The sequence below is a fragment of the Pseudophryne corroboree genome, chromosome 2 (genome assembly GCF_028390025.1).
Source record: "Pseudophryne corroboree isolate aPseCor3 chromosome 2, aPseCor3.hap2, whole genome shotgun sequence".
Taxonomy (NCBI): domain Eukaryota; kingdom Metazoa; phylum Chordata; class Amphibia; order Anura; family Myobatrachidae; genus Pseudophryne; species Pseudophryne corroboree.
In genome coordinates this window covers 593,029,599-593,051,592 of record NC_086445.1, presented here as the reverse complement: position 1 = coordinate 593,051,592, position 21,994 = coordinate 593,029,599, and the positions used below count along the sequence as shown (strand labels likewise).

The window sequence follows — 21,994 nt, the reverse complement described above, 5'->3', positions numbered from 1 at the left end:
TTCATATGGCACATCCAGTAGTTTGGTTCCATATCCCTTTCTCTGGAATTGTTTTTTCATTAAAGTGCCCTGATTATGATAGTCCTGTAGCTTAGAGCAGTTTTTTCTTATCCTATGAAACTGGCTTCCAGGTACTGATGATAACCAGTTGGGATGGTGATTGCTATTTATGGGGATGAATGAGTTACAATCCGTTGGCTTAGTATATGTTTTAGTGTGTATCACGCCTTCTTCTATAAATATGGATAAGTCAAGGAAATTGACAGATTCAGTGCTCTTCTGGTATGTGAGCTTTATGTTTCGGTCGTTAGTATTCAGAAAGTCGCAGAAGACATCCAACAGGGTTGGGTCCCCTTTCCAAATGAAGAGGATATCATCTATATAACGTTTCCATAGCACCAGGTTCGCCCCAAATTCATGGTCACCAAAGACTGTTTTTTCTTCCCAATGGGCCATGAAATGGTTGGCATAACTAGGGGCGAATATGTTGTTCCATAGACTCAGAATAAATCAAAATGTCGTCTAAATAAACGACAACGAACTTTCCAAGAAAGTCACGAAGAACATCATTGATGAGGTCTTGAAATACCGCAGGAGCATTTGACAGCCCAAAGGGCATCACCAGGTATTCATAATGACCCGACTGTGTGCTGAAAGCCGTCTTCCACTCATCCCCAGATCTTATTCGGATGAGATTGTAAGCTCCTCTAAGATCGATTTTTGAGAAGATAACGGCAGAGCGTAACTGATCAAAAAGTACTGAAATCAAAGGCAAAGGGTAGGTGTTTTTAACAGAAATTTTATTCAGAGCCCGAAAATCAATACATGGTCTGAGCGACCCATCTTTTTTCTCAACAAAAAAGAATCCTGCACTCAAAGGAGATTTCGAAGGCCTAATGAAGCCTTTTTTCAGGCTTTCCTGGATATAATTATCCATAGCCGTGGTTTCTGGCCCAGAGAGGGCATATAATCTCCCTTTAGGTAAAGTGGCCCCGGGAACTCAATCTTTAGCACAGTCATAGGACCGATGGGGAGGCAGAACGTCCGCATTTCCCTTGGAGAACACATCAGCAAAATCCTGATATTCCAGAGGAATAAGTTCTGGGGTAAGTGCCGCAACCCGGACAGGATGGGAAATACACTCCTTAACACAAAAAGGACCCCATTGGGAAATCTCCCCAGACCGCCAATCTATGATGGGATTATGAAAGGCAAGCCAGGGGTGACCCAAAACTACTGGAACTGCCGGACAATGTGTAAGGTAAAAGTCTATTTCTTCTGAATGTAGGGCCCCCACTGTCAGCAACACTGGAGGTGTGCGGTGAGTAAAAACCCCATTGGAAAGCGGACCCCCATCCAAGCCGTGCATGGTGATACGTCTATCTAAGGGTATCAGTGGAACGCCTAAAGCCTTAGCCCAAGTTAAATCCATAAAATTTCCTGCAGCTCCACTGTCGACGAAGGCCGACACCAACGAACTGAGGCTGCCAAAGGAAATCTTTACCGTAACTAATAGAGAATTATTAGAGGAGATTAACTGCAGACCCAAGTGAACCCCCTCACAATTCACTTGGTCAGAGCGTTTCCCGGCTTGTTCGGGCAGTTACGTGCGATATGTCCCTTACCACCACAATACAAACAAAGACCAGAACTTAACCTGCTGGTTCTTTCCTCTGGGGACAGCCGGGAGAGACCCATTTGCATGGGCTCCTCGACGTCCTCAGGAAAAGTATATACACATGGATTAGGTCTAAAAGTTGTTCCTCTTTCAGCCCTCCGCTCTCGGAGACGACGATCAATTTTAATAGCGAGCTCCATGTGTTTGTCTAGAGTCTCAGGAGCGGGGTACTGAAGGAGACTGTCTTTAATCACTTCCGACAGACCGAGGCGAAACTGACTGCGCAGGGCCGGGTCATTCCAGCCACAGTCGTTCGACGAACGGCGAAATTCGGTACAATACACCTCTGCTGGATTTTTGCCTTGCTTAAGGGCACGTAGGTGACTCTCAGCTGATGCTTCTCTATCTGGGTCGTCATATAAGAGGCCTAAGGATTTAAAAAAAGGCGTCTACTGATAACAAAGCAGCATCATCCGCTCTTAGCCCAAACGCCCAGGTCTGTGGATCACCCTGAAGTAGAGACATCACAATCCCGACCCGCTGAGACTCAGTACCAGAGGAACGGGGCCTTAAACGAAAATAAAGCTTACAAGCTTCCTTAAAATTAAAAAAATCTTTTCGGTTACCCGAAAAACGGTCAGGTAAATGCATCTTTGGTTCTGGAACCATACTCGGGGAGGCTCGCAAAAGATCTTCCTGTGATCTCACCCGAAGAGTAAGGTCCTGAACCATCTGAGTTAATTCCTGTATTTGGTTAACCAAAAGCTGACTGGGGTTTGGCCCTACACCTGCCGGATTCATGAGGACGAATTTCTAGGCCCACCAATACAACGGAAAAAATGAAACCCCCTTTTTTTTCTTTTCTTTTTTTTGTGGGCCGGTGATAATGTTACGATCCTGATGCTCAGGACAAGGGAGACCTTATGTAGTGAGTCCTGAGCACCAAGACGGAATGCTGGGATTGGGAAATGGGAAGGAAATAGCCCCTAGCACCTTACCTCCGTTGTCTTACCCGTGTTATCAATTCACGCCTGAACGACTATGGTTTCTTGGGCCCATGGCAGCCGCGTTTGAAGGGCGGATTAGGTCTGCCCAACTCCGATGCCCCCTCAGGTCTTAAAGAGAGACAAGGTGTGAACTGAGACAGGGTAACAACAAGGGGACCTCAAACTGAAACAACCACGCTAGGGGCTATAAACTACCTAAAAACTAAACGTATGTGCGGCACGCCGCCAAAGGAAAAGAACTACAAAGAAACCACTGTCCACTCCCCTACACGGCACCGCCGAGTTCCGGGGAGGACAGTGAAAGCGTAAACCTCCGCAAATGCACCAATTCACAGTAAAGCCAACACTAAGCGGCATAGGCCGCAACACGCGGCAGAAGCCGCTACTCACGAAACCGGGCGAGAACCCCAGATGACAAACAGGTTCGCAAGGACTAGAAGGATTCCCAGGACCGGCTTCGGACCTCCAAAGTACCAAAGGGCAGGGAGCAAGATCCACCAAACACGGCTGACAGGAACAGAGTTCTGCAAGGCAGGAACAGCATACAAGAAGCTATCACCGGCGGGGCTGCAGTGTGCTGGCTCACATAAAAAGGCCCTGCTGGCCAATAACAGGAGGGCCAGCAGGACCAGCCCCCAGACCCTAATTACTAGTTGCCGTGCAGCTGCCCTGCTGCACGAGCAACCTAATTAACTATTCTTAGCAATGGGGAACGTGGTTCACCTGTGGCGTCCCCGTTGCTATGCACCCGGCGGCGCTGCACGCACGGCGTCCTGCGTTGCCAGGGACCTGGCGGCTATCGTGCGCACGGCGTCATGGCGTTGCTAGGCGCCGTGCGGGGGACAGGGAAGGAGAGAGGCGCGGCGGCCGTGACCGCTGCTCAGTCAGGGCACGGCCGAAGACCGCCGCGCCTAACACTGTAAGGTGGTCAAATTTGTTGTGAAATGACTGGAAATGAATGTCATTGAGGTCATTAATACTCTAGGGACAAAAAAAGGCTCAAATTAAGTGATTTTAGCTATTTTTTGTTAATTTTAGAAAAAAATCCAAATCCAAAGCCAGTCACAGCGATTTGGCAAATCCAAATCTGGCCGACGAATTAGAACCAAATCCAGCAAAAATGGCCCTGCGCACAGCTCTACTTTGCAATTGATGGAAAGTAAAATAAAGTCCCAAATTAAGATCAATTATTCATCAAAAGATTTGTTCCAATGTTCTTTGAAGAGAAAATAAAACTTAAATGTGTTGATCAACCTTATTTCAACTATTTGTTCATGCATCATGTGAATGTGAAGGGAGAGGGGGTAATTATTATGGATTGGCAACTTCTCAGATGATAGCTATTGGTCCTGGTAGGTTTAAATAGCTGCCTTGCCTCTTCACTGCTAATCTGAAGCTTGATTACTTTTTGCTGATTCAGTTATTATGATCTTGGATTTCTTCATCTTCTCCAGAACTGACCAACATGTTCCTGTTCAATGTCTGCCACCAGCCATGACCCAACATAGTTAACCATTATTGCCTTTGACCCAGCATAGCCCAACTACTACTGTCTATCTACCAGTCCTACTCCAGTTTGGTCTGTTATTAATTAGTCTCTCCACTGTTATTCCAATTACTATCTTCAGTTGACCTCTGGCTTGCCTTCTGCCTGTCCAGGGTCTTTGAGCACCAGATATAAAAGTTTTGTTTCAGAGGAAAGACAGTCTATTGCCCTTCTCCAGTATTATGTTGCAATCAGTCAACCAGTACTGCGCAAGAAGAGTGACAGGTACCGAACACAGGAAAATATGTATACAGTATGTTTATTACTGAATATAATTGATGTCTTAAGTACATATAATGAATAATTCAATCATAAATTAAATAACTCAATCTCCACACGTCTATACATACATGAAAGTATGGTCATCAATAAATACAATATACATCAGATACCTTTATATGCTGATAATAATTGCTATTTCATAAATTATCAGGCGGAGATGTCACTTCATATACGTCAGGTGAGATATCTTATCAACACTCCTACAGTACATCAGGTGTCATAGCCTTAGAAGGGTGTGTAGCGGGAAATGCCCTCTGGCCCCAAAAGCTGATAGTTTGATTTATAAAAGTTACACTGCGTTAGAGGTAAAGCTTAACTTTCCCTCTGTTAAGAAAACCAAAAGTCTGTAAGAAGTAAACATAGCCGTGGTCCACGGGTATTATTATAATTTTGCTGTACATGTTTTAGCTACATATTTGTTAACAATATAGTATAAATCCCTGAAGAAATGCATAATCTGTTGATAATATTATTAACAGTTACTCATATAGCGATAGCATATTCCATAGAAACACAGATTTTGACAGCAGATAAGAACCACTTGGCCCATCTAGTCTGCTCCTTTTTTAACCATATTGTTACCTCAAACCTTATTTGATCCTTATTTCTTTGAAAGATATCCTTATGTCCGTCCCAACCATGTTTAAATTGCTCTACTATCTTAGCCTCTACCACCTCTGATGGGAGGATATTCCACTTGTCTACTACCATACCACTTGTTCACCCCCCTGTATTGGTTTCTACCACCTGAGATGGTAGGCTATTCCAACTGTTCACTACCCTTCCATAATGCTTTACAATTGGGAACAAACAGTAATAAAACAAGACTGGGTAATAACAGACAGACAAAGAGTTTTATTGTATGCATTATTCTCTTTTTTTATATTGTGTCATCCATTCAACCTATTGTGCTAAATAAATGTATCTGTGAAAACACTTAGCGCCCACTGTTGATGACCGGCCACCTAGCTGGCCACACAGTCGGCAATAAATCATAAGTATTAAAATTGTATTTCTGTTTTCCTCACAAAATGATACAATTTTTCTACTTTTACACATTTAGGGTGTCATTGGGGCTGATAGTGTAGGGGATGTACATGGCACTGGCCACACCCACACAGCAGTCATCACAGTTCATTTACACCTAAAATAGGGATTCACAAAGCCCTGAACCAAGTCCCTAAATTTTGAAATGAAATAATAAGAATAGAGTTTATAAACCCTTACATACCCCAACCTAAGCTGTATATACTGTATGTAAGGCAGGGTATTTTGTAAGGCACAGTTCATCATACCCAATATACAGAGATGGCAGTGCTATTTTTCTTATTCTTGTCCATCTGCATTACCTTTATATCACTTTTTGACAACTGCATGCATCTCCTTATAAAGTCCTCCCTCGTCAACCCAATTTATGATGCCACTTGATCAACAGTAATCAAATACTTTCTACTCCACCAGGAGCTGAATGCAGTTTGTTTGTGCGCCTCATGAAAACAGAAGCATAAAATAAGAGTCTAAATTCCACATGCTGACATATATGTCAGTCATCGCTCCTCCACACTCAGTAGATGCTGGTACTGTATTTCCTTAGTCTAGTACATCATTATTTGGAGGCTTAATGTTCTCTAGTATCATAGAAAACTGTTCCTTTGCTCTTCCCAAATGGCTGAACAGCCTTAGTTGGTCTTCTACACCAAGATTCCCGGTATAGTACAGGTTTTACCAGATGCATCGAAAAGCTCCATAAGCTTTGCAAGACCTCACTCTTTCCATCATCTCTCCTTCTACTGTAGCTCAATGTTTTGCAGCTTCTTATCTTTTTCTCTTCCATACAGAGTCTGAGGGCAGTTTAGAGGAAGTGGATGGGAAGAGTTTTCTGGCATACATGATTCCCCTGTTTGTGGCAATATCTCTGTGGAAGAAGAAAGTATTAACACAGGTGATCATCACAAATCCCTCTATATTTTGTAAACCAGTTTGTAGGCCCAGATTTATCAAGCCTTGGAAAGTGATAAATTGCACAGTGATAAAGTTCCAACCAATCAGTTCATAACGTTCAATTTTCAAACCTAGCTTGTAACATGGCAGTTAGGAACTGACTGGTTGGTACTTTGGGGGTCATTCCGAGTTGATCGCTAGCTGAAAATGTTCGCTGCGCTGCGATTAAGGAAAAAACTGGCACTTCTGCGTATGCAGCGCAGTGCGCACGTGAGACGTACTTTCACAATGGCCAATGTATTTTCACACAAGGTCTAGCGAAGCTTTTCAGTCGCACTGCTGACCGCAGAGTGATTGACATGAAGTGGGCGTTTCTGGGTGTCAACTGACCGTTTTCAGGGAGTGTTTGAAAAACCGCAGGCGTGCCAGGAAAAACGCAGGCATGGCTGGCCGAACGCAGGGTGTGTTTGTGACGTCAAATCCGGAACTGAATGGTCTGAAGTGATCGCAAGCGCTGAGTAGGTCTGAAGCTACTCAGAAACGGCACAATATTTTTTTGTAGCCGCTCTGCGATCCTTTCCTTCGCACTTCTGCTAAGCAAAGATACACTCCCAGAGGGCGGCGGCTTAGCGTTTGCACTGCTGCTAAAAACAGCTAGCAACCGATCAACTCGGAATGACCCCCTTTATCGCTTGATAAATGTGGGCATAAGAAGGGTATAGAGTTAACCCTGCTTGCGTCTTAAGTAGTTATAAATATTATTTAATTGCTCACAATAATAGTGCTATCTTTCATATCCTCTGTTACGTTGCTAACCTTTAGTCAGGATATCGGATATTATTCTGGACATCTTTAGCAGCCAAGCAATAACAGAGTGCCCTTCTTGTACAGGCATAGTGCAAGACTGCTCAGTTCTTCTCGGCAATACTGAAGTCCTTGAAATCCACTCTAAAGGAATTCAATTTCACATTTGTTTATACCTCTTATCTCTGCAATTTTTATAGAGCAATTTGTGGCGCTCTACCCTTCCAGTGCCTATAAACTGGGGGAGGTATAGAAGGTAAAAGTTAAGTTTGAGGTGAGGCCACAAAAGTAAACAGAAGGAGTCAGTCACTTTCCTTTGCAGTCGATGCATCTACATTACCTCTATTATGTTTGTCAAAAAAAAGTGTACCCATAATGTGCTTGTTGCTAAAGAAAAAAATATGGCTTATGTAATACCTTAAACTCTACTCCCTCTAGAGGGTGCTAAGTAATGTAATAATGATTTACATGCAATGTAAATGTATCACTACATTTCTCATGGTGATTTAAAGTATATTAATGGGTTTGTGTAGATGACGGTAAATATGAGGGCACAGAAAGTATAGACATAAGGGCTCCTTTTCTAACTTGTCATTATTGCCAAAGTTTGCACTGAGTCACATCAACCGGTCACTAGCTTGCTCTTCTCTTTCTAATAAAGGTTTGACATGGAAGTTTCAGATTGGCTGTTACGCTGAGCTTTCCAATATTAGCAATCTTTAGATAGCATCAGACTGCTTACCTCAATGGAGCAGATGACTGCAATGCCATTGCAACTCTTTCACAATGTCCATGCAAGACCAGAAGGCCACACAATTGTGCATCAGTCCAAACCCTGAAGTTAAGAGTTGCTGTAAGCCTTTGCTTTATTATTTAGTTTTCGCCAGTATGGGCTCTTATTGTAGCCTATGTCCTGGCGACAGGAAGATTATATGTTTCCTCAAAAACTAATTGGTGCAATACGCAGCAATAAAAAAAAATCCGTTTTTAGGTCTTTAATGCAAATATGCAGAAACATGGCCCGGAGACAGCAGTAATTAAGCAGTTTGTATGCAATATACATTATTTATTTTCATTATTTTTAACATTTATTTATATAGCTCCAGTATAATTCATTGAGCTTTACAATTAGGGTAATAAGAGACAAAGAGGTAAGAAGGCCCTGCTTATAAGCATACAATTTATTACATATTGGACATAGTTCCGCTTTATTGCAGGGTATTAGTAATTACACCTTGTGCATCTTACCGGAGAACATGCAAAAGGTGGACTTGAGACTTCTTCAGGTTTAGGACGTAGTTCAGTGGTAACATTTCCTCCGCTGCTCTTGGTTTCTGATCAGCAATGCTCCTATAGAATAGATACAGAAAAATGTACTTTACTTGCTCCCTTTCTTAGTGGATATGTTAGAGATAGGACACGAGCTTTGCTTCCCCTGTCTGCTATCTCATGGTTACAGCACACTTTTGCTTATGTAATACTGTAAAAAGATTGTATGGGACTGGTTACACATTTCTCTATCACTATAATGATAAGGTTAAACACATCTATTTTTTATTGGTTTATTACACGTGTTTTATTGGAGCAATACAAGAAAGCTGGCATTGTTGGTCACTTTTCACCGACGCCACTCAGGCTTATGCTGTATTAGCAAAGGACAAGTATGTGGTCATGAAGTTTTTAATGGAGTAGCATAAATGCCTAAAAATCTGCACTCATACAAATTTTCTACTTATTTAGTTTCCCCCTACATTTTTTTGCTCCGTTGTCCTATAATAAAACTTCCATTTATGCTGAAACTGGCAGTCTTTGCCTGTTCCTCTATGTAGTAGAATGAGTTATTGTACAACAAGTTGGTCAGTGGTATTCGCTCAGGAAAAAGAAGGGAGAGGGAACATTTTGAAGTCTCCTAGGAAAAGGGAAAGTTCTGTAGGGACTCAAAAATTGCTGGCTTCACACACAGGACAATTCCCTGTAATATCACTGCCACTCTAACTGATATGCTAAGCTTTGCTATTTGAGACTTTTGTCCTACCTTTGTCTATGATATAAGCACTACTAAGGTATGCAGTTTATGCTTACTGTTAAAGTGAGCGGAAGGAAAACTTAAATATACTTTTAAACAAATATGCTATGAGAAATCAGGGTAAAAGCAAACAGTGCTTCTTCATAAAGGAACATGTTTGGGGCTGAAGTTGTAAAACAATTGTCTAGTTACTAGTGATGGAAAGATACAAATAATACTGCCTACTGTAAGTACAGCAGACTTAAAATACCATGGTGTATGTTCCATAGCCAATACCATTTCTCATTACATGCATGGGAATGAGCTATATACTATCTCCTGGAGCACTGCTGGTTCTATAAAATGCACATGTAATCCTCAGAATGGCTAAAGATAGGTTTAAAAGATACTGTGGTAAAATACATTGGAGCATAAAAAGGTATACTCTATGGCATACTGCTTGGCTGAATGTGGCTATTCTGTTGTTATAAATCCATTTCTGTGATGGAAACCCAGTATAACATACTGTAATCATTAAATGGTGCGTTACCTTAACAGAGAATACTTGTTTCATTTATATTAAAGCAGAATGTGCATCTGCCATTACAGTTCCTATATATACACACTTGTATAAGCTAGCCCTGGACAGAGGTCACATTCTTTCAGGGATGTTTTAAGGAAGGAGGGGACCCATGTACAGATGCCTGTGGGTCCGGTGCCTCCGGAAAAAGCTGCACTGGCTGTCTGCTGCATATTTATATACACTTCTTTTGAAATATGGTGCCGACACTATATATCTGGTGATCACTTCAGGAATAGGATCATGGCTGTATGACGTTACTAACCACAAGGAGATGGCTGTGAGGTGGTGTAGTTGAAGTTGAAGTAGCAGGAGATCCTACAGATTCTCTCCCAGTTAAATCCATGTTACTACAGGTCACTGTTCAATGTTCATATATGCTTGGGAAGGTTGGGTAGGCGTTCCCGGCAGCTGGGATCCCGGCGGTCAGCAATGAAGCCGAGCAACGTAGCCCCTTGCGGGGCGGTGGTGATCTGCGCTCACCACAGGTTCTATTCCTACTCTATGGGCGCCGTGGACACCCATGAGTGGGAGTAGTCCCTTGTAGTTGGCATGCCGACTGTCGGTATTTGCAGGGGTCAGGATGTAGGTGGCGGTATTGTGACCGCTGGTCTCCTGACCGCCGGTCACATAACTACATCCTGCTTGGGATCATGGTATAATAACTACAGTGCAAAATTATTATACTAAGTAAGCAAAATAACTCATTCAAAATAATGTAATGGGAAATATAAATTAATATGTTAAGTGTGCTTGTTTACTATTTGCAGCAAATAAATATACTGTGCATTAATAGGTTCAGTGATTTATTATAACATTTTTGTTTCTAAGTGGTTCAAGAAAAGTCTCTTTTTTACTTAATTATTATATATGGGTGGCTCAGTTTTAGACAGTCTTTTCTATCCCACTTTCAAACACTGAGCAGTTGAGCAGTTGCATGGAGCAACTATGCAATACAGCTTCTCTTGTTTTGTGTGCCGGAAGTACAGCAGGTCTCGCCAGTTTAATTATGAGTACAATTATTATGTATTGAATAAGAGGTAAAAAAACCATTAAGAATTATCTTAAGAGGGCATCATTATTTAATGACTATATTAAGGGTCCAAATTAATGTTTAATTATTTTGACAAACAACAATAATATTTATTAAATTGGAAATATTAATTATTTGGAGCCATAAAATGTATTTATGACAGTGGAAACTATTTTTTGAGCCAATAAAAAGGATACCAACATCATAATAAAATAAATGTTTCAATTGTCAGTTGTGAATCATTTTGGCCCCCATTTGCAAACAATTAAAATGTCTAATTTAATATATTAACAAATATCATTATTCCTAATAAACGTATTGAGCCTCCTCATCTGCCGTTTGGCCAGATGATAAATTATGCTGTTTGGCCTATCTCACCTATCAGAACCACCACATTTCAGCAGTTTGTAAAACTGCTGATTGATAAATTTGATGGTTTCTATTCTTAAGTTTAACAGGTGAAAAAATAGGATGGTGATGTGTGAGGTTTTGAAAAATTGTGGTGTATCCGTATACCACTGTTACACCAAGAACCCAGGTTCGACCCTAATTTCCAGGCACAGTTCCAACCTGGGTCAGACCAGAGTCAGACCCTGTTTACACTGCACATTGGACCCGGATTATTCCAGGGTCAGACTCATTTATACCCCTTTCACAACGCACAAATAACACGGTATCGGTCAGTGTGTGGTGTGAAAGGGACATGGTCGAAATCCTGGGTTGCCTGACATGGTAATTCAACCCGGGAATAAAGCAGTGTTATTCCCGGGATGAATACCAGGTCAGTGGCAGCATAAACGGGTTCCCAGGTTGATACAACCCGGGACCCGTTCACTAGATAGGGAGAGGTGGCATGGAGATGCCGGCTCCACCCTCCCGCTGCTATGGCAACCGGCCCGGCATAGTGCCTGGATGGTTAGAATCCTGTTAGGGTCCAATGCCGGATCCCACCCAGGAAGGACCAGTTTCCAATTCCTGGGTGGGATCCGGCATTGGCAGTGTGAAAGGGGTATTACACTGAACCCGGGTCTGCCCTACATGTCACTCACACACCCTCCCTTAAGGCGGACCTCTGCATACAAAGCCAATCAGCAGCTTTTAAGCATAACCCGGGTCTGATAACCTGGGTCGAGCTGTTTACACTGCATCATTACCTGGGTCCAACCCTGGTAGCTACCAGGGTCCAGTTCCCTGGTCACTCGACCTGGGTTATTTTTCAAGGACCCTTTTACACCACTCGGTAACCTGGGTAGACCCGGCAATAACCCAGGTCAAAAACTTGGTGTAATAGGGGTATAAGTGAAATTAAAAAGCAGTTTCAAAATCGCCCGAAGAGAACAAAGAATTGCGTTCCCTTCCTCTGGTTTACCTCTACATTTTGCTAAGTTAACAGAAGGCTGATAATACACTCACTGTGCAATATCCATCCCGTACATGGAATTACAAGCAATAAAATAATTAACTGAAGCAGAATTTTTTTTTTCTCAAAAGGAACACCAAACAAATTAAATTGAAGGAGTGTGTGGGGGGGGGGGGGGGGGCAGACCATTAACTATTTCCACCTATGTATATTGTGAGCTCTAGCACTTAAGGTTTATCTGTGTTATTGATTAACTATTTCCACCTATGTATATTGTGAGCTCTAGCACTTAAGGTTTATCTGTGTTATTGATTAGGAAGAGCAGCTGACCAGGGTGTAGTATGGTATGCCGGCGGCCGGGCTCCCAGCGACCAGCATACCGGCGCCGGGAGCCCAACCGCCGGCATACCGACAGCGTGGCGAGCGCAAATGAGCTTCTTGCGGGCTCGCTGCGCTCGCCACGCTGCGGGCACGCTATTTTATTCTCCCTCCAGGGGGGTCGTGGACCCCCACAAGGAAGAAAAAGTGTTGGTATGTCGGCTGTCGGGATTCCGGCGCTGGTATACTGTGCGCCGGGATCCCGACAGTCGGCATACTGAAGACCACCCACTGACCATTGTCTAACAGCATAATGGCACAGCAATACAAATAGAAGGGACTTAAGCATCAATTAGAAAAAGCTGTTTAATTAGTTCTCATATTATCTTCATACTTATATATAAATACACAGAAAATTTTAATTAGTAATGCTGCTCAAATGTGCAATACTACACTAAAACTATAGCAACCAGAAATTAGCATTTAGCTGTCTGGTATAAATGAAATAAGAGGAAGGTTACTGTTGATTTGCACCTTCAGAGTCTATTCACAAGGTTCTAGTACACTACAATACGAAGTACTGAGGTCACAAATACAGATATAACAGAATCCTCGTACTTACTGTGCCTCATTCTGGTGGCAGAAGCTGACACAGTTCCTGTCCTTTATGTCAGCACACCGACACCGTGCAGTTGCTCTTCGCCGACGCCTTCTTGGGCTCCCTAGTCCATAAGGCAGGGTTTGACTGTAAATAAAGATTGGTCAAATAAAAAATGCTTTAGAATATGAAAGACTTCCACTCATGTAAAGCAGATTTATCAGGAAAACACCATGTGGCTTAAAAGTAAATCCTCTCACAAGTCAGGCTAAAAAGTTGGATAATTTAATGGAGAAGACTGTATACAGTATGTGACTTAACAATGCAAACTAACGAGCCCTTGGCCAATAAAACTCTTGTTCCTCTCAGCTAATGTAATTATCATTAACCAATCAATTCAGCCTCTCATTTGATAAGAGTATTTTAATTTAAAACTGATCCTATCTTCCCATGATATATCTTGTACATTGTTTTATTTTCCCCATGACACATCCATATTATTTCTACTACAGTAGATCATTTATCATCAACAAAATTACCATTAGTTATCATTTTTGGGCTTTGAATAAGAAAAATACTATATTTATAATGGCTGACATATTTTGCAAGTTATGAGCTGTAGACATACTGTATATAGTGCAGGTAACCCTATAAGAAGAAAGGACTATTTCAGGGATTCTCTCTTTATAAAAAGAAAAGAATACCTAGATAACCAAGGTTTTTCTACCAGGCTTCTTTTCTTTATTTGTCATGCTTTAGGACCCATGTGAATATAGCCTTATTGTCCCATTGAACCAGGGTATAACGTCTACACTATCCTCATTGTCTACAGTAGTCAGCCATACTCACCTTCCTGTATTTATCCAAATAATATCCAGATGACAAAAATATATACACTCCTTGTCCATCCAGTTATTGCAGGAACATCTCTTAATCCGTGTGTGACTGTTTGGTGGTATAGTAGATGAGATATCAGGGAAAGACAAGGTGCTGGTAACTAGGTAAAAATAAAGAGATCTGTAGTTATTTCTCCTCCATAAATATGTTTCAATTTCATATAAATAATATTCAATTGTTACTCATAATGGCTTGCTTGGTTAATATAGTTTTATTTATAAAATGCCAGCATAGAACAGAGCACCCCATATTTACAGGATTGTGAGAAAAAGAAATAACATCCAATGACATAAAGTAGAAGGTAAAGATGATCCTCAAAAGAGCTTACAATCTAAAGGTGCCCGCACACTAGAATGACAATGAATCATTAGATACATTTGATGTGCAAAAATAATTCGATATGACACCTACGGGGGAATTTAATAAGGTGTGAGAGAGATTTTGGGAGATTTCTCCTACTTTTTTAAAAGTGGCAATCATTTACATGGCAAAACCAGGTTGATTTTGTTACATAATTCCCCCCCCCCCCCCCACCCCCCACCCCCCCACCCTTCATATCTTCCCTGCAGGATGGAAGATCAGAAGAAAACGAGCAGCGGATCAGATCGTTCAGGAACACTGGACAATATGTACTTTTCTGAACAATTTATTGTTAAGATGCGTCCAAATCATTCCATGTTCCCTAAAACCGTTGTAGTGTGAGGGTACCTTAAGAGTTGGTGAAAACATGCAATACGTAAACTAGTGGGATAACAGTTGTAGCTGTTGATATGAATAAATGTTTATGGATTAATGCAGTTATCTCACAACATGCGGTTATTTATTAATAATTCATGTAACTGACAGAAATATTCTGACTTTACATATCAAATTGTCTGTTAATACTGCACACTGTAGCTGAGAACATGGGACTACAATTTCCAGCAACATTATACTGGACAGGAGTTCTACGCATGCTATATAACTAAATATTATTATTATTAGCACTGGACTGTGAGGCAAACAGGACATACATACATTGTGGACACAAATGCTGTCATGAGAGGGCTTACATTCTAAATGAGAGAGCTTACATTCTAATTGGAAGAGGGTACAAGAGTGGAAACAATTGGAGCACGTGTGACTGAGAGATTCAGATAGTTGTGATGGTGCAATGGTATGGGTAGCAGTGATGGGCGGACATGTAAGGCAGAGCCTCACCTGTCATACTCCAGAGTTTTGGCTATAAAAATTATTATAATAATCCAAATAACATATTTATCACTGGAGCCATAGGGTCATACACTGGTTATTCTGTGCAATGTGCACTGGATCCATAGGGTAACACAGATCATACTGCTGCACGCTTGCATAATGCCCACCACCGGGTGGTTTATATAAGAGGACGAGAGCTGATCACTTTGATATGAGATTTGAGATGTACAGTATAAAGGGGTGGTGTACTTGATAGCTTTGCCAGAATAAATACTGCATATAATCTATGGCAAATATAATGACACATCGGAGGCACAGCCACTTGCTTTGCGGAGAGGTGCATTTGTTCTGAATGGCCGGAGACCTCACACCAATGTAACCAGACACAGAGCTTCAGACAAGCCTGTGAACAGGTTTATACTACAAAACTCCCAAAAAATCTGCTTCTCTTCATTGTGGACTTGTCGAGTCAATAAATGATCTCTTGTAAAGAGAGTGTTTACAACCATCATAAACTACTATACCACATTATTATGTTAAATGAGCTGTGACTGTTTGTATCATTGTGGGTGCTAAGTGCAGGAACAGTTCTAGCTGTCTATACCTAATCCTGATAGCCATGTGAAACTGAAAACCAAGTACAGTGAATCAGGGACAACTGGCAATTAAGTTACAACACCTGATAAGGCTGACATGGCTCCTTATGCGGTGGTATACAGCTGGGGATCCGGGTCGGCAGTAAGTAGGTCGACACTGTCTAGGTCGACCACTATTGGTCGACAGTAAGTAGGTAGCTGATCTTCCTATTTACATAAGTTGCAAAACCAAACAGTTCTTCAACTTGTGCAGAAGAGATTACACTCAAGTATATAATAAACGTTAGCGCTAGCAGCATATTACATATTAGCAAACAGGTATTGTAAGGGCCTTTGTCCCTTGCTGTTGATCTGCATTTCCCCAGCCAGCGCCTGGCAGGGCTGTTCATCTGCCAGACCAGTGTATGCTTTGCATTCCAGAGACCTGACACATAATGGATTTAAAAATAAGGTTACCTAACACCTGAAGTGCACCACTCCACAGACATGACATCATAATCTTTCATACAGGTATTAGCTGGGTCACTGAGCTGCACCGGTGCGCGGCAGAGCTGGGAGTCATTGTGTAACAATGTTCTCAGGTAGACTAATGAGTAATTAAAAAAAAGCTAAAAAGTGGAATATTGTCCCTTACAGCAGCTTATCACTGTATCATCGGAAACTGGTTATAGCTCGCAGTAGATAATCTCAGGTAAACAACTTGCTGATAATCTTCCAGCACAGACACGACAGCAAGTCTTATGTAAGGGATTCCTGAGAAATACCCCATATATGTGCAGCACAGCATGCTAATATGTGAGTGACATGCAAGTGAGTGTGAGCTCTTCTACAGGGAGTCACAGGTAGGGAGCACTGCGTCTGATTCTCTGCTGTGCAACAATTATACCCAGTGCAACCGATGGGAGCCGCGATCTGACCTCAGAAACCCTACCAGTGATGGGGAACCTTTGGCACTCCAGCTGTTGTTGAACTACACATCCCAGCATGCCCTGCTACAGTTTTAACATGGACAAATAGCAAAACTGTAGCAGGACATGCTGTTATGTGTAGTTCAACAACAGTGCCAAAGGTTCCCCATCACTGCCAGTGACTGTACCTACAGTAGCTGTCTGCGGTACTCTTTCTTCCAGCTCTGCAACTTTTATTTGGCAGCAGTGTCATGAGATTATATATGATTGGTAATGACAATATAATGGTGACTGACAGCATGCTAGAACAGCAGAACAAAATTACAGCCCACACACAAAGCGATCAGAAAAGATGGGTCTTCCACAAGAACTGACAATCGGAAACTAGTATATTTAAGTATATTTCTTTATAGCTAGCAATCATAGTCCTAGATAAGTAACAAAAATACGTCCTAGGACAATGTAGTAGACGGTAATCAGCAATGAGAAGAACTACTACAGTATAAAGTACAAATCTCACTGGATAATACTACAAGGCTACCTGTAAAATGCACTTTTTGCGATCAGTAGCGCTTACACTGACCGTAACGCAGTGGGAATGTGGTGTAGTGTGAGATTACAGCCTGGAAGTGACAGGCAGGGACTCACCTGCTGCGGCAAGGTACATGGCAATTATGCCCGCTCTCAGCATCTTGTGTGGTATGCAGCTGGTAAATGCCGTGCACCTGCCCTCATCCCACTGGTTATATATCATCTCCGGCAGTTTCACGCCCCTCCATTGTGGACCAGGTGAGCGGAGAGGGAGCTGCCTGCTGCCAGTGCCTCCCACTGATAGGATATCTCTCGGCATGTGGGGAAATACATTTTATCGATGCTGGGATTATTGCTAAGGGAGGGAATGAGGGGTGGAGTAGAAAAAGAAAGGAATTAACCCTTGCACTGACTTTTAAAAGAAATACAACTTGCAGTAACACATGATCTGTATTTACATTTATGTATTTATGGAAGGTATACATTCATCTTATTTTTATATCATAGGTAATTTTGCTTTGGCAGCAGGATTTCTGCTATATATCTGAATATATGGAGGTACTGTATACTGGATTAGATAGATAGATAGATAGATAGATAGATAGATAGATAGATAGATAGATAGATAGATAGATAGATAGATATGTAAAACATCTTTTGGGCTGCAAATTTAATGTGCTATATACTATTATTATTATTATTATTATTATTATTATTATTATTATCCTTTATTTATATGGCGCCACAAGGGTTCCTCAGTGCCCAATTACAGAGTACATAAACAATTTATCAAACAGTTGATGACAGTATAGGACAAGTACAGGGTAAATAAACATAGTTACATCAGCAGATGACACTGGAATAAGTATCAGGTGGCAGAAGACTGCTGGATTTGGTGCAGTTGAAGATTATTAAAGAAAGGATAAGCACATGAGGGAAGAGGGCCCTGCTCATGAGAGCTTATGTTCTAAGGGAACTATCTTATATAGCTGATAACTGATAAGTGTAAGTGATGTAACTGATTTAACAGCAAACTTGCTTGAATATTAATGTTGGGACCAGTTAAAGTATTTGTAAATATTTGTTTTCTGGGGGGAAGGTACAGTATAAGCGCCTTTACAGAGAACGCCACATTTTTGTTTGCTTCATGCTAATACATTCGGCAGTTGCCTGTTTACTGACATCTCTGTTGTTCTGATGTTCTAATGATCAGACTCATTTCATATTGGGCTAGCACTGCTGACTTCACACTTAGGGACATATTTAATAACGAGTGATATTCTTTTTATTACTCATTTCTAATCTTAAATGGTACCCACTGAAGCCCCGGTGTCCAGGACTTAGTACATATGGAAAATACATGCAAAGAGGGGTATTCAGTAGCAGTTGCTACTGAGATGAGATCACATCTTCCCGCTCAACCACGCAATGCACACGTGCAGGACCCGATCTGCGCATGCATGTGCGGAGACAGTGGCGTAAGTTTGTCCAAAGTTGCCCGGAGGCAAGAAAAATATTGGTGCCCCCCATATATATATATGGTTCCGGTATGAATGGTCGACCATGTTATGGTCGACAGTCATTATGTCGACCACTATTGGTCGACATTGACATGGTCGACATGGACACATGGTTGACACATGAAAATGGTCGACACATGAAAGGTCGACATATGAAAAGGTCGACATGAGTTTTTTAACTTTTTTTGGTGCCGTTTTTTGCGTAAAGTGACTGGGAACCCCAATTAGTGCACCGCATCCCCTCGCATGGTGCCTTCGCTCCGCTACCGCTTCGCTCGGCACAGATTACCGTTCCAATCGTAGTCCACGTGGATCGGAAAGTATGGAAAAGTTCCCCAAAAGAAAAAAAAGTTTAAAAACTCATGTCGACCTTTTCATGTGTCGACCTTTCACGTGTCGACCATTTTCATGTGTCGACCATGTCAATGTCGACCAATAGTGGTCGACCTAATGACTGTTTACCATAACATGGTCGACCATCTGAACGGATACCATATATATATATATATATATATATATATATATATATATATACATACACATATTTGCTCCTGCATAGCAAGCCTGCAGATTCTAACTATGGGGGTCATTCCGAGATGTTCGCTCGTTATTTTTTTTCTCGCAACGGAGCGATTAGTCGCTAATGCGCATGCGCAATGTCCGCAGTGCGACTGCGCCAAGTAAATTTGCTATGCAGTTAGGAATTTACTCACGGCATTACGAGGTTTTTTCTTCGTTCTGGTGATCGTAGTGTGATTGACAGGAAGTGGTGTTTCTGGGCGGAAACTGGCCATTTTATGGGAGTGTGTGAAAAAACGCTACCGTTTCTGGGAAAAACGCGGGAGTGGCTGGAGAAACGGAGGAGTGTCTGAGCGAACGCTGGGTGTGTTTGTGACGTCAAACCAGGAACGAAACTGACTGAACTGATCGCAGATGCCGAGTAAGTCTGGAGCTACTCAGAAACTGCTAAGAAGTGTCTATTCGCAATTCTGCTAATCTTTCGTTCGCAATTTTGATAAGCTAAGATTCACTCCCAGTAGGCGGCGGCTTAGTGTGTGCAAAGCTGCTAAAAGCAGCTTGCGAGCGAACAACTCGGAATGACCCCCTATATGAAGCTACTACAAAATCGTTGCAACTAGGCAGATCTATGTAGGGGTCCAGCCACACACTACATAGATCTGCTCAGTCACTCACAATGCTGATTATTTCTCTGACAATTAATTTGCAAGTGTCATATCCAGGATTAGAACCTACAACCTATTACACTGGAAACATGCACCTTACTGATGGAGATATCTGCTCTTGCATAGGAAGTATGAGAATTCTAACTACAGTATATGAAGTTATTTGTAATTGTCTGAGAAATAACTTCATACAGTTAGAATTCTCATGCTTCCTTTATACCAAATAGCTTCATCAGTAAGGTATCTGCTTCCAGTGTATCTATAATAAAGAGGGTGTGATTTGTTATAGGCCCTACACACTTGGCGATATTCTGAAAGATATGAACGATCTCGTTCATAAATGAACGAGAACTCGTTCATATCTTTCAGTGTGGAGACATAAGCGATGAACGATGCGCGTCCCCGCGCTCGTTCATCGCTGGTCTCCCGTCGGCTGTGCATGCAGGCCAATATGGACGATCTCGTCCATATTTGCCTGCACTTCAATGCAGCCGCGTGACGGGGGGAGTGAAGAAACTTCACTCCCCCCGTCACTGCCCCCCCGCCGCCGGGTTGCTCGTCGGCCGTATCGGCCGTCGGGCACCTCGGCGGCGAATCGCCAAGTGAGTAGGGCCCCTTAGGTGTAGTGACTAGTGGGGAAGTCGGCTACGGAAGAGATACCGGCTGCTGTCATTTAACTTAATTGATTAATGTCACTGAACACATGTAACAGGAGGAGAGGTGCCCCCCTTCAAAGCAGGAGCCCGGAGGCAGCTGACTCCGTTGCCTCCCAGAGTTCTGCCTCTGTGCGGAGAGATGCAATCGCATCTCAGTTATATGAACGCCTCTGCCTGATTGACAGTGACCCGGCGTTGTGGGAGAAGTGGCGCGGTGATGGGCGGGTGTGGCAAAAAAAACGGGGGCATGTTTGGGCCAGCCGCGTGACTTCACATGCAGACGCTGAGACCCGGAAAATGGCCGCCCTGCGACTGCCTTCGCAGCCTGACTGCAGAGGCAGGGGGGCATCCACAGATCAGATTGCTGCCGGGTATTTGCATGCTGGCCGGCCTTGCCCTGTGCTATGTAGAACCAAGCATGTGATCACAGCCAGTTGCAGTTTTGCTAAAATAGCCAAACTGTAACTATGGTGGTCATTCCGAGTTGTTTGCTTGCTAGCTGCTTTTAGCAGCATTGCAATCGCTAGGTTGCCGCCCTCTGGGAGTGTATCTTAGCTTAGCAGAAGTGCGACCGAAAGAGTAGCAGAACTGCTACTAAAAATTTTCATGCAGTTTCTGAGTAGTATAGTGCTTGATAATTATGACTCCTAAAATTATCAAATCAGGCGCTCTGATATAAGGCACAAAATATAGCTGTTGGTCACCCAATTTATATAATAGAATTGATATACTGATATCTATATACTTATAGCTGCTCCCACATGAGTATTCTGCGATACTCAAATAGATACAAAGTAATTATGAAACATGCAATATCACAAGAGAGCGCTAGATACTGATCATTACTATATAAACATTTTATTCAATCACATAAAATAAAAGCATAACAAATGCAATGCATATTTTCATAAAAGAATTATTCTCACTGCTGATATTATTTACACGCTGCCATATACTGTATCCCAATTGTATATTGCACAGATGTCCACATCCAAAAGACCAGTGTGGCTGGTTCGCTACAAAGCAAATTATAAAGTCCCAATTTGTTTTAGGGAATGTGAATGGTGTTCACTAGATGGTGAATGTTCAGCTGTATAAACGATGGGCGCTATGCTACTACCTCCCCCGACCGCCAAATAATTTTGTGCTCACCACTTATTCCTTAGAGTCTCATGTGAGGCTGGCTGTCAGCATGCGGAATCCGTTGTGGTTGGTGGGAGCGGCGGTGTTCTATTCAGTTCACCGGGGAGGGAGGGCGCCGTTCGTAGCTACAGAATTCAGGCAGTTTGCCGTGTGCTGGAGTCCGGACTGTGGTGCTATGCTTGTGTAGATCTCAGGGAAAAACAGCAGCGTGAAATGTCCTTAACATGTTTCTCCGTGAAAATCAAACCACGGTTTCATCAGAAACTGCCTGAA

General features: G+C 42.3%; 1 protein-coding gene and 1 long non-coding RNA gene across 3 annotated transcripts in view; one reads left to right on the top strand and one right to left on the bottom strand.

Annotated features, from left to right (window-relative positions):
* Positions 1-14,778, top strand: part of LOC135038085 (uncharacterized) — a 123,336-nt gene extending 108,558 nt beyond the window's left edge. For both annotated transcript variants that reach the window (XR_010232511.1, XR_010232513.1), the window contains exons 2-3: positions 6,292-6,395; positions 14,559-14,778. This is a non-coding gene — a long non-coding RNA (uncharacterized LOC135038085). The remainder of the gene's footprint in view (positions 1-6,291; positions 6,396-14,558) is intronic.
* On the bottom strand, positions 4,469-17,506 carry LOC135037999 (endothelin-2-like). The gene is made up of 5 exons (XM_063954617.1): positions 17,336-17,506; positions 13,942-14,089; positions 13,117-13,239; positions 8,447-8,548; positions 4,469-6,368 (listed from the first exon to the last, which is right to left on the bottom strand). Exons 1-5 carry the CDS (start codon positions 17,439-17,441, stop codon positions 6,269-6,271), a joined length of 579 nt encoding a protein of 192 aa, XP_063810687.1. The 5' UTR covers positions 17,442-17,506; the 3' UTR covers positions 4,469-6,268.
* Positions 17,507-21,994: the final 4,488 nt, after the last annotated feature.

Excerpts from the sequence above, each read along its gene's own strand:
- LOC135037999 (XM_063954617.1), bottom strand. The coding sequence starts at position 17,441 with ATGATATATAACCAGTGGGATGAGGGCAGGTGCACGGCATTTACCAGC. Across the intron at positions 13,240-13,941 it reads ATTTGGATAAATACAGGAAG|TCAAACCCTGCCTTATGGAC; the intron begins GTGAGTATGGCT and ends CTTTATTTACAG. Across the intron at positions 6,369-8,446 it reads CACCTTTTGCATGTTCTCCG|AGATATTGCCACAAACAGGG; the intron begins GTAAGATGCACA and ends CTTCTTCCACAG.